Source organism: Salmo salar, chromosome ssa04 (assembly GCF_905237065.1).
Source record: "Salmo salar chromosome ssa04, Ssal_v3.1, whole genome shotgun sequence".
Classification (NCBI taxonomy): Eukaryota; Metazoa; Chordata; class Actinopteri; order Salmoniformes; family Salmonidae; genus Salmo; species Salmo salar.
The window spans coordinates 5010380-5023905 of NC_059445.1; the positions used below are offsets into that span (position 1 = coordinate 5010380).

At 39.4% G+C, this 13526-nt stretch overlaps 1 protein-coding gene and 1 long non-coding RNA gene across 3 annotated transcripts in view; one reads left to right on the plus strand and one right to left on the minus strand.

The window, feature by feature from the left end:
* Positions 1 to 1398: 1398 nt before the first annotated feature.
* On the plus strand, positions 1399 to 2009 carry LOC123742563 (uncharacterized). Of its 2 annotated transcripts, XR_006769720.1 has the most exons (4): positions 1399 to 1453; positions 1486 to 1591; positions 1795 to 1938; positions 1981 to 2009. It is a non-coding gene; the product is annotated as an uncharacterized lncRNA (long non-coding RNA). The 2 variants fall into 2 exon arrangements; XR_006769721.1 differs by lacking the exon at positions 1399 to 1453 and having other exon boundaries at positions 1577 to 1613; positions 1769 to 1938.
* Positions 2010 to 2673: 664 nt separating this feature from the next.
* LOC123742546 (thrombospondin type-1 domain-containing protein 4) overlaps positions 2674 to 13526 on the minus strand; it is a 52989-nt gene continuing 42136 nt past the window's right edge. Inside the window, exon 12 of the mRNA XM_045717606.1 lies at positions 2674 to 2968. Coding sequence (XP_045573562.1) covers positions 2763 to 2968 — 206 coding nt within the window. The 3' untranslated portion in view covers positions 2674 to 2762. The remainder of the gene's footprint in view (positions 2969 to 13526) is intronic.

A 13526-nucleotide genomic window follows, 5' to 3' on the forward strand; every position in this document is an offset into this window, starting at 1 on the left:
CTTCTCAGATAATACCATCACCACATATCACCCTAGGAGTCTTCTCAGATAATACCATCACCACATATCACCCTAGGAGTCTTCTCAGATAATACCATCACCACATATCACCCTAGGAGTCTTCTCAGATAATACCATCACCACATATCACCCTAGGAGTCTTCTCAGATAATACCATCACCACATATCACCCTAGAAGTCTTCTCAGATAATACCATCACCCTAGGAGTCTCCTCAGATAATACCATCACCCTAGGAGTCTTCTCAGATAATACCATCACCATATCACCCTAGGAGTCTTCTCAGATAATACCATCACCACATATCACCCTAGGAGTCTTCTCAGATAATACCATCACCACATATCACCCTAGGAGTCTTCTCAGATAATACCAATATCACCCTAGGAGTCTTCTCAGATAATACCATCACCACATATCACCCTAGGAGTCTTCTCAGATAATACCATCACCACATATCACCCTAGGAGTCTTCTCAGATAAACCCATCACCACATATCACCCTAGAAGTCTTCTCAGATAATACCATCACCCTAGGAGCCCTCAGATAAAATCACCCTAGGAGTCTTCTCAGATAATACCATCACCACATATCACCCTAGGAGTCTTCTCAGATAAACCCATCACCCATATCACCCTAGGAGTCTTCTCAGATAATACCATAAATATCACCCCAAGAGTCTTCTCAGATGATACCATCACCCTAGGAGTCTTCTCAGATGATACCATCACCCTAGGAGTCTTCTCAGATGATACCATCACCCTAGGAGTCTTCTCAGATGATACCATCACCCTAGGAGTCTTCTCAGATGATACCATCACCCTAGGAGTCTTCTCAGATGATACCATCACCCTAGGAGTCTTCTCAGATAATACCATCACCCTAGGAGTCTTCTCAGATGATACCATCACCCTAGGAGTCTTCTCAGATGATACCATCACCCTAGGAGTCTTCTCAGATGATACCATGCTCTTAATGTTATACTCCCTTATTGATGTTTCGTCTCAGCTTTCTCAGTTGATAGCAGAGATAATAGATATCTTCTCTCAGGAGATCTGACGTGGTCTTCAAGTTAAAGCGTCCAACGTTCTGACTTCTGACGTCGTCCCCCCCCCCGTCCCCCGTCCCCCCCCTCCCAGCGGGTCAACCCTGTGGACATGTTTGCATTCCTCCGTCGGCGTGGAAACAGAGCTCTCTGCTGTTCTCCTTCTAAATAATCAAAGTCCCAGATTGTTGAAAGTCTTTATTTTTAGAATAAATATTGTGGTTGGGTTGTTTTCATATAAACCTAGTGCATCACAAGACATAAACAACAACAGACAAGGAAGTGAAGCTGGAAGTTAGTGAGCATATGAATGCGTGAACAAGTTTGAGAAAATCAAGGGCTTGGTCACTGGAGTGTTTTGATAATGGAGTGTTGGAGTTGATACAGGTGTGTTCAGGTGAGTGTTGGTGTTGATACAGGTGTGTTCAGGTGAGTGTTGGTGTTGATACAGGTGTGACCAGGTGGAGGTGAGGCCAGGTGAGTGTTAGTGTTGATACAGGTGTGACCAGGTGGAGGTGAGGCCAGGTGAGTGTTGGTGTTGATACAGGTGTGACCAGGTGGAGGGGAGGCCAGGTGAGTGTTGGTGTTGATACAGGTGTGACCAGGTGGAGGTGAGGCCAGGTGAGTGTTGGTGTTGATACAGGTGTGACCAGGTGGAGGTGAGGCCAGGTGAGTGTTGGTGTTGAACAGATGTTGATACAGGTGTGACCAGGTGGAGGGGAGGCCAGGTGAGTGTTAGTGTTGATACAGGTGTGACCAGGTGGAGGTGAGGCCAGGTGAGTGTTGGTGTTGATACAGGTGTGACCAGGTGGAGGTGAGGCCAGGTGAGTGTTGGTGTTGATACAGGTGTGACCAGGTGGAGGGGAGGCCAGGTGAGTGTTGATACAGGTGTGACCAGGTGGAGGGGAGGCCAGGTGAGTGTTAGTGTTGATACAGGTGTGACCAGGTGGAGGGGAGGCCAGGTGAGTGTTAGTGTTGATACAGGTGTGTTCAGGTAGAGGTTCAGGTGTGTTTCCTTCAGGTGTGTTTCCTTCAGGTGTGGTTCCTTCAGGTGTGTTTCGTTCAGGTGTGGTTCCTTCAGGTGTGTTTCGTTCAGGTGTGGTTCCTTCAGGTGTGGTTCCTTCAGGTGTGTTTCGTTCAGGTGTGGTTCCTTCAGGTGTGGTTCCTTCAGGTGTGGTTCCTTCAGGTGTGGTTCCTTCAGGTGTGTTTCGTTCAGGTGTGGTTCCTTCAGGTGTGGTTCCTTCAGGTGTGGTTCCTTCAGGTGTGGTTCCTTCAGGTGTGTTTCCTTCAGGTGTGGTTCCTTCAGGTGTGGTTCCTTCAGGTGTGGTTCCTTCAGGTGTGTTTCCTTCAGGTGTGTTTCCTTCAGGTGTGGTTCCTTCAGGTGTGGTTCCTTCAGGTGTGGTTCCTTCAGGTGTGGTTCCTTCAGGTGTGGTTCCTTCAGGTGTGGTTCCTTCAGGTGTGGTTCCTTCAGGTGTGGTTCCTTCAGGTGTGTTTCGTTCAGGTGTGGTTCCTTCAGGTGTGTTTCCTTCAGGTGTGGTTCCTTCAGGTGTGGTTCCTTCAGGTGTGGTTCCTTCAGGTGTGGTTCCTTCAGGTGTGGTTCCTTCAGGTGTGTTTCCTTCAGGTGTGGTTCCTTCAGATGTGGTTCCTTCAGGTGTGGTTCCTTCAGGTGTGTTTTCCAGGAGCCAGGTGATCTCAGCTAGGGAGACCAACTTCTATCTGGGGAAGTCAATGCCTGCGGAAGTGGTTCTTGAGGAGTGTGTGTGTGTAGTGAGGAGGTGGTTCTTGAGGAGTGTGTGATGACGGAGCAAGATGAACAGCAGGCTGTTCTGTAGTAGGAGTACACACACAACCTGGCCTGGACGACGACCACACAGTTATAGTACTGGTCACTACATGATGAGACTAGAGGAGAGAGATATTACACAGTTATAGTACTGGTTACTACATGATGAGAGACATTACACAGTTATAGTACTGGATACTACATGATGAGACTAGAGGAGAGAGATATTACACAGTTATAGTACTGTTTACTACATGATGAGACTAGAGGAGAGAGACATTACACAGTTATAGTACTGGATACTACATGATGATACTAGAGGAGAGATATTACACAGTTATAGTACTGGTTACTACATGATGAGACTAGAGGAGATATTACACAGTTATAGTACTGGTTACTACATGATGAGACTAGAGGAGAGAGACATGACACAGTTATAGTACTGGATACTACATGATGAGACTAGAGGAGAGAGATTACACAGTTATAGTACTGGTTACTACATGATGAGACTAGAGGAGAGAGATATTACACAGTTATAGTACTGGATACTACATGATGAGACTAGAGGAGAGAGATTACACAGTTATAGTACTGGTTACTACATGATGAGACTAGAGGAGAGATATTACACAGTTATAGTACTGGATACTACATGATGAGACTAGAGGAGACATTACACAGTTATAGTACTGGATACTACATGATGAGACTAGAGGAGAGAGATATTACACAGTTATAGTACTGGATACTACATGATGAGACTAGAGGAGATATTACACAGTTATAGTACTGGTTACTACATGATGAGACTAGAGGAGATATTACACAGTTATAGTACTGGATACTACATGATGAGACTAGAGGAGACATTACACAGTTATAGTACTGGATACTACATGATGAGACTACAGGAGAGAGATATTACACAGTTATAGTACTGGTTACTACATGATGAGACTAGAGGAGACATTACACAGTTATAGTACTGGATACTACATGATGAGACTAGAGGAGAGAGACATTACACAGTTATAGTACTGGTTACTACATGATGAGACTAGAGGAGACATTACACAGTTATAGTACTGGATACTACATGATGAGACTAGAGGAGAGAGATATTACACAGTTATAGTACTGGTTACTACATGATGAGACTAGAGGAGACATTACACAGTTATAGTACTGGATACTACATGATGAGACTAGAGGAGAGAGATATTACACAGTTATAGTACTGGTTACTACATGATGAGACTAGAGGAGACATTACACAGTTATAGTACTGGATACTACATGATGAGACTAGAGGAGACATTACACAGTTATAGTACTGGATACTACATGATGAGACTAGAGGAGATATTACACAGTTATAGTACTGGTTACTACATGATGAGACTAGAGGAGACATTACACAGTTATAGTACTGGATACTACATGATGAGACTAGAGGAGACATTACACAGTTATAGTACTGGATACTACATGATGAGACTAGAGGGAGAGATATTACACAGTTATAGTACTGGATACTACATGATGAGACTAGAGGAGACATTACACAGTTATAGTACTGGTTACTACATGATGAGACTAGAGGAGAGAGACATTACACAGTTATAGTACTGGTTACTACATGATGAGACTAGAGGAGAGAGACATTACACAGTTATAGTACTGGATACTACATGATGAGACTAGAGGAGAGAGACATTACACAGTTATAGTACTGGATACTACATGATGAGACTAGAGGAGAGAGATATTACACAGTTATAGTACTGGATACTACATGATGAGACTAGAGGAGACATTACACAGTTATAGTACTGGATACTACATGATGAGACTACAGGAGACATTACACAGTTATAGTACTGGATACTACATGATGAGACTAGAGGAGATATTACACAGTTATAGTACTGGTTACTACATGATGAGACTAGAGGAGAGAGACATTACACAGTTATAGTACTGGATACTACATGATGAGACTAGAGGAGAGAGACATTACACAGTTATAGTACTGGATACTACATGATGAGACTAGAGGAGAGAGATATTACACAGTTATAGTACTGGTTACTACATGATGAGACTAGAGGAGAGAGACATTACACAGTTATAGTACTGGATACTACATGATGAGACTAGAGGAGAGAGACATTACACAGTTATAGTACTGGATACTACATGATGAGACTAGAGGAGAGAGACATTACACAGTTATAGTACTGGATACTACATGATGAGACTAGAGGAGACATTACACAGTTATAGTACTGGATACTACATGATGAGACTAGAGGAGAGAGATATTACACAGTTATAGTACTGGTTACTACATGATGAGACTAGAGGAGAGATATTACACAGTTATAGTACTGGATACTACATGATGAGACTAGAGGAGACATTACACAGTTATAGTACTGGATACTACATGATGAGACTAGAGGAGAGAGATATTACACAGTTATAGTACTGGATACTACATGATGAGACTAGAGGAGACATTACACAGTTATAGTACTGGATACTACATGATGAGACTAGAGGAGAGAGACATTACACAGTTATAGTACTGGATACTACATGATGAGACTAGAGGAGAGAGACATTACACAGTTATAGTACTGGATACTACATGATGAGACTAGAGGAGACATTACACAGTTATAGTACTGGTTACTACATGATGAGACTAGAGGAGAGAGATATAACACAGTTATAGTACTGGTTACTACATGATGAGACTAGAGGAGAGATATTACACAGTTATAGTACTGGATACTACATGATGAGACTAGAGGAGAGATATTACACAGTTATAGTACTGGTTACTACATGATGAGACTAGATGAGACATTACACAGTTATAGTACTGGATACTACATGATGAGACTAGAGGAGAGAGACATTACACAGTTATAGTACTGGTTACTACATGATGAGACTAGAGAGATATTACACAGTTATAGTACTGGTTACTACATGATGAGACTAGAGGGGACATTACACAGTTATAGTACTGGATACTACATGATGAGACTAGAGAGATATTACACAGTTATAGTACTGGATACTACATGATGAGACTAGAGGAGACATTACACAGTTATAGTACTGGATACTACATGATGAGACTAGAGGAGAGAGACATTACACAGTTATAGTACTGGATACTACATGATGAGACTAGAGGAGAGAGATATTACACAGTTATAGTACTGGTTACTACATGATGAGACTAGAGGAGATATTACACAGTTATAGTACTGGATACTACATGATGAGACTAGAGGAGAGAGATATTACACAGTTATAGTACTGGATACTACATGATGAGACTAGAGGAGAGATATTACACAGTTATAGTACTGGATACTACATGATGAGACTAGAGGAGACATTACACAGTTATAGTACTGGATACTACATGATGAGACTAGAGGAGAGAGACATTACACAGTTATAGTACTGGATACTACATGATGAGACTAGAGGAGAGAGATATTACACAGTTATAGTACTGGATACTACATGATGAGACTAGAGGAGAGAGACATTACACAGTTATAGTACTGGATACTACATGATGAGACTAGAGGAGAGAGATATTACACAGTTATAGTACTGGATACTACATGATGAGACTAGAGGAGACATTACACAGTTATAGTACTGGATACTACATGATGAGACTAGAGGAGAGAGACATTACACAGTTATAGTACTGGATACTACATGATGAGACTAGAGGAGAGAGACATTACACAGTTATAGTACTGGTTACTACATGATGAGACTAGAGGAGATATTACACAGTTATAGTACTGGATACTACATGATGAGACTAGAGGAGAGAGACATGACACAGTTATAGTACTGGATACTACATGATGAGACTAGAGGAGAGATATTACACAGTTATAGTACTGGTTACTACATGATGAGACTAGAGGAGATATTACACAGTTATAGTACTGGATACTACATGATGAGACTAGAGGAGATATTACACAGTTATAGTACTGGATACTACATGATGAGACTAGAGGAGAGAGACATTACACAGTTATAGTACTGGTTACTACATGATGAGACTAGAGGAGACATTACACAGTTATAGTACTGGATACTACATGATGAGACTAGAGGAGATATTACACAGTTATAGTACTGGATACTACATGATGAGACTAGAGGAGAGAGACATTACACAGTTATAGTACTGGATACTACATGATGAGACTAGAGGAGAGAGATATTACACAGTTATAGTACTGGATACTACATGATGAGACTAGAGGAGAGAGATATTACACAGTTATAGTACTGGATACTACATGATGAGACTAGAGGAGAGAGATATTACACAGTTATAGTACTGGATACTACATGATGAGACTAGAGGAGAGAGACATTACACAGTTATAGTACTGGATACTACATGATGAGACTAGAGGAGATATTACACAGTTATAGTACTGGATACTACATGATGAGACTAGAGGAGATATTACACAGTTATAGTACTGGATACTACATGATGAGACTAGAGGAGAGAGACATTACACAGTTATAGTACTGGTTACTACATGATGAGACTAGAGGAGAGAGATATTACACAGTTATAGTACTGGATACTACATGATGAGACTAGAGGAGAGAGATATTACACAGTTATAGTACTGGTTACTACATGATGAGACTAGAGGAGAGATATTACACAGTTATAGTACTGGTTACTACATGATGAGACTAGAGGAGATATTACACAGTTATAGTACTGGTTACTACATGATGAGACTAGAGGAGAGAGATATTACACAGTTATAGTACTGGATACTACATGATGAAACTAGAGGAGAGAGATATTACACAGTTATAGTACTGGATACTACATGATGAGACTAGAGGAGAGAGATATTACACAGTTATAGTACTGGATACTACATGATGAGACTAGAGGAGACATTACACAGTTATAGTACTGGATACTACATGATGAGACTAGAGGAGAGATATTACACAGTTATAGTACTGGTTACTACATGATGAGACTAGAGGAGAGAGATATTACACAGTTATAGTACTGGATACTACATGATGAGACTAGAGGAGAGAGATATTACACAGTTATAGTACTGGTTACTACATGATGAGACTAGAGGAGACATTACACAGTTATAGTACTGGTTACTACATGATGAGACTAGAGGAGAGAGATATTACACAGTTATAGTACTGGTTACTACATGATGAGACTAGAGGAGAGAGACATTACACAGTTATAGTACTGGATACTACATGATGAGACTAGAGGAGATATTACACAGTTATAGTACTGGATACTACATGATGAGACTAAAGGACAGAGATATTACACAGTTATAGTACTGGTTACTACATGATGAGACTAGAGGAGAGAGACATTACACAGTTATAGTACTGGATACTACATGATGAGACTAGAGGAGAGAGATATTACACAGTTATAGTACTGGATACTACATGATGAGACTAGAGGAGAGAGACATTACACAGTTATAGTACTGGATACTACATGATGAGACTAGAGGAGATATTACACAGTTATAGTACTGGTTACTACATGATGAGACTAGAGAGATATTACACAGTTATAGTACTGGATACTACATGATGAGACTAGAGGAGAGAGACATTACACAGTTATAGTACTGGTTACTACATGATGGGACTAGAGGAGACATTACACAGTTATAGTACTGGATACTACATGATGAGACAAGAGGAGAGAGACATTACACAGTTATAGTACTGGTTACTACATGATGAGACTAGAGGAGATATTACACAGTTATAGTACTGGTTACTACATGATGAGACTAGAGGAGAGATATTACACAGTTATAGTACTGGTTACTATATGATGAGACTAGAGGAGAGAGATATTACACAGTTATAGTACTGGATACTACATGATGAGACTAGAGGAGACATTACACAGTTATAGTACTGGATACTACATGATGAGACTAGAGGAGAGAGACATTACACAGTTATAGTACTGGTTACTACATGATGAGACTAGAGGAGACATTACACAGTTATAGTACTGGATACTACATGATAAGACTAGAGGAGACATTACACAGTTATAGTACTGGTTACTACATGATGAGACTAGAGGAGAGATATTACACAGTTATAGTACTGGATACTACATGATGAGACTAGAGGAGAGAGATATTACACAGTTATAGTACTGGATACTACATGATGAGACTAGAGGAGAGAGACATGACACAGTTATAGTACTGGATACTACATGATGAGACTAGAGGAGAGAGACATTACACAGTTATAGTACTGGTTACTACATGATGAGACTAGAGGAGATATTACACAGTTATAGTACTGGTTACTACATGATGAGACTAGAGGAGAGATATTACACAGTTATAGTACTGGTTACTACATGATGAGACTAGAGGAGAGAGATATTACACAGTTATAGTACTGGATACTACATGATGAGACTAGAGGAGATATTACACAGTTATAGTACTGGATACTACATGATGAGACTAGAGGAGACATTACACAGTTATAGTACTGGATACTACATGATGAGACTAGAGGAGACATTACACAGTTATAGTACTGGTTACTACATGATGAGACTAGAGGAGAGAGATATTACACAGTTATAGTACTGGTTACTACATGATGAGACTAGAGGAGAGAGATATTACACAGTTATAGTACTGGATACTACATGATGAGACTAGAGGAGAGAGATATTACACAGTTATAGTACTGGTTACTACATGTTGAGACTAGAGGAGAGAGATATTACACAGTTATAGTACTGGTTACTACATGATGAGACTAGAGGAGAGAGATATTACACAGTTATAGTACTGGATACTACATGATGAGACTAGAGGAGAGAGATATTACACAGTTATAGTACTGGTTACTACATGATGAGACTAGATAGATATTACACAGTTATAGTACTGGTTACTACATGATGAGACTAGATAGATATTACACAGTTATAGTACTGGTTACTACATGATGAAACTAGAGGAGACATTACACAGTTATAGTACTGGATACTACATGATGAGACTAGAGAGATATTACACAGTTATAGTACTGGTTACTACATGATGAGACTAGAGGAGATATTACACAGTTATAGTACTGGATACTACATGATGAGACTAGAGGAGAGAGACATTACACAGTTATAGTACTGGTTACTACATGATGAGACTAGAGAGATATTACACAGTTATAGTACTGGTTACTACATGATGAGACTAGAGGAGACATTACACAGTTATAGTACTGGATACTACATGATGAGACTAGAGGAGATATTACACAGTTATAGTACTGGATACTACATGATGAGACTAGAGGAGAGAGACATTACACAGTTATAGTACTGGATACTACATGATGAGACTAGAGGAGAGAGATATTACACAGTTATAGTACTGGTTACTACATGATGAGACTAGAGGAGATATTACACAGTTATAGTACTGGATACTACATGATGAGACTAGAGGAGAGAGATATTACACAGTTATAGTACTGGATACTACATGATGAGACTAGAGGAGAGATATTACACAGTTATAGTACTGGATACTACATGATGAGACTAGAGGAGACATTACACAGTTATAGTACTGGATACTACATGATGAGACTAGAGGAGAGAGACATTACACAGTTATAGTACTGGATACTACATGATGAGACTAGAGGAGAGAGATATTACACAGTTATAGTACTGGATACTACATGATGAGACTAGAGGAGAGAGACATTACACAGTTATAGTACTGGATACTACATGATGAGACTAGAGGAGAGAGATATTACACAGTTATAGTACTGGATACTACATGATGAGACTAGAGGAGACATTACACAGTTATAGTACTGGATACTACATGATGAGACTAGAGGAGAGAGACATTACACAGTTATAGTACTGGATACTACATGATGAGACTAGAGGAGAGAGACATTACACAGTTATAGTACTGGTTACTACATGATGAGACTAGAGGAGATATTACACAGTTATAGTACTGGATACTACATGATGAGACTAGAGGAGAGAGACATGACACAGTTATAGTACTGGATACTACATGATGAGACTAGAGGAGAGATATTACACAGTTATAGTACTGGTTACTACATGATGAGACTAGAGGAGATATTACACAGTTATAGTACTGGATACTACATGATGAGACTAGAGGAGATATTACACAGTTATAGTACTGGATACTACATGATGAGACTAGAGGAGAGAGACATTACACAGTTATAGTACTGGATACTACATGATGAGACTAGAGGAGAGAGATATTACACAGTTATAGTACTGGATACTACATGATGAGACTAGAGGAGAGAGATATTACACAGTTATAGTACTGGATACTACATGATGAGACTAGAGGAGAGAGACATTACACAGTTATAGTACTGGATACTACATGATGAGACTAGAGGAGAGAGACATTACACAGTTATAGTACTGGATACTACATGATGAGACTAGAGGAGATATTACACAGTTATAGTACTGGATACTACATGATGAGACTAGAGGAGAGAGACATTACACAGTTATAGTACTGGTTACTACATGATGAGACTAGAGGAGAGAGATATTACACAGTTATAGTACTGGATACTACATGATGAGACTAGAGGAGAGAGATATTACACAGTTATAGTACTGGATACTACATGATGAGACTAGAGGAGAGATATTACACAGTTATAGTACTGGTTACTACATGATGAGACTAGAGGAGATATTACACAGTTATAGTACTGGTTACTACATGATGAGACTAGAGGAGAGAGACATGACACAGTTATAGTACTGGATACTACATGATGAAACTAGAGGAGAGAGATATTACACAGTTATAGTACTGGTTACTACATGATGAGACTAGAGGAGAGAGATATTACACAGTTATAGTACTGGATACTACATGATGAGACTAGAGGAGAGAGATATTACACAGTTATAGTACTGGTTACTACATGATGAGACTAGAGGAGACATTACACAGTTATAGTACTGGTTACTACATGATGAGACTAGAGGAGAGAGACATTACACAGTTATAGTACTGGATACTACATGATGAGACTAGAGGAGATATTACACAGTTATAGTACTGGATACTACATGATGAGACTAGAGGACAGAGATATTACACAGTTATAGTACTGGTTACTACATGATGAGACTAGAGGAGAGAGACATTACACAGTTATAGTACTGGATACTACATGATGAGACTAGAGGGGAGATATTACACAGTTATAGTACTGGATACTACATGATGAGACTGGAGAGAGATAGAGATTACACAGTTATAGTACTGGATACTACATGATGAGACTAGAGGAGAGAGACATTACACAGTTATAGTACTGGTTACTACATGATGGGACTAGAGGAGACATTACACAGTTATAGTACTGGATACTACATGATGAGACTAGAGGAGAGAGACATTACACAGTTATAGTACTGGTTACTACATGATGAGACTAGAGGAGATATTACACAGTTATAGTACTGGTTACTACATGATGAGACTAGAGGAGAGATATTACACAGTTATAGTACTGGTTACTACATGATGAGACTAGAGGAGAGAGATATTACACAGTTATAGTACTGGATACTACATGATGAGACTAGAGGAGACATTACACAGTTATAGTACTGGATACTACATGATGAGACTAGAGGAGAGAGACATTACACAGTTATAGTACTGGTTACTACATGATGAGACTAGAGGAGACATTACACAGTTATAGTACTGGATACTACATGATGAGACTAGAGGAGAGATATTACACAGTTATAGTACTGGATACTACATGATGAGACTAGAGGAGAGAGATATTACACAGTTATAGTACTGGATATTACATGATGAGACTAGAGGAGAGAGATATTACACAGTTATAGTACTGGATACTACATGATGAGACTAGAGGAGAGAGACATTACACAGTTATAGTACTGGTTACTACATGATGAGACTAGAGGGAGACATTACACAGTTATAGTACTGGTTACTACATGATGAGACTAGAGGAGAGATATTACACAGTTATAGTACTGGTTACTACATGATGAGACTAGAGGAGAGAGATATTACACAGTTATAGTACTGGATACTACATGATGAGACTAGAGGGAGATATTACACAGTTATAGTACTGGATACTACATGATGAGACTAGAGGAGACATTACACAGTTATAGTACTGGATACTACATGATGAGACTAGAGGAGATATTACACAGTTATAGTACTGGATACTACATGATGAGACTAGAGGAGAGAGACATTACACAGTTATAGTACTGGATACTACATGATGAGACTAGAGGAGATATTACACAGTTATAGTACTGGATACTACATGATGAGACTAGAGGAGAGAGATATTACACAGTTATAGTACTGGATACTACATGATGAGACTAGAGGAGAGATATTACACAGTTATAGTACTGGTTACTACATGATGAGACTAGAGGCGAGATATTACACAGTTATAGTACTGGATACTACATGATGAGACTAGAGGAGATAT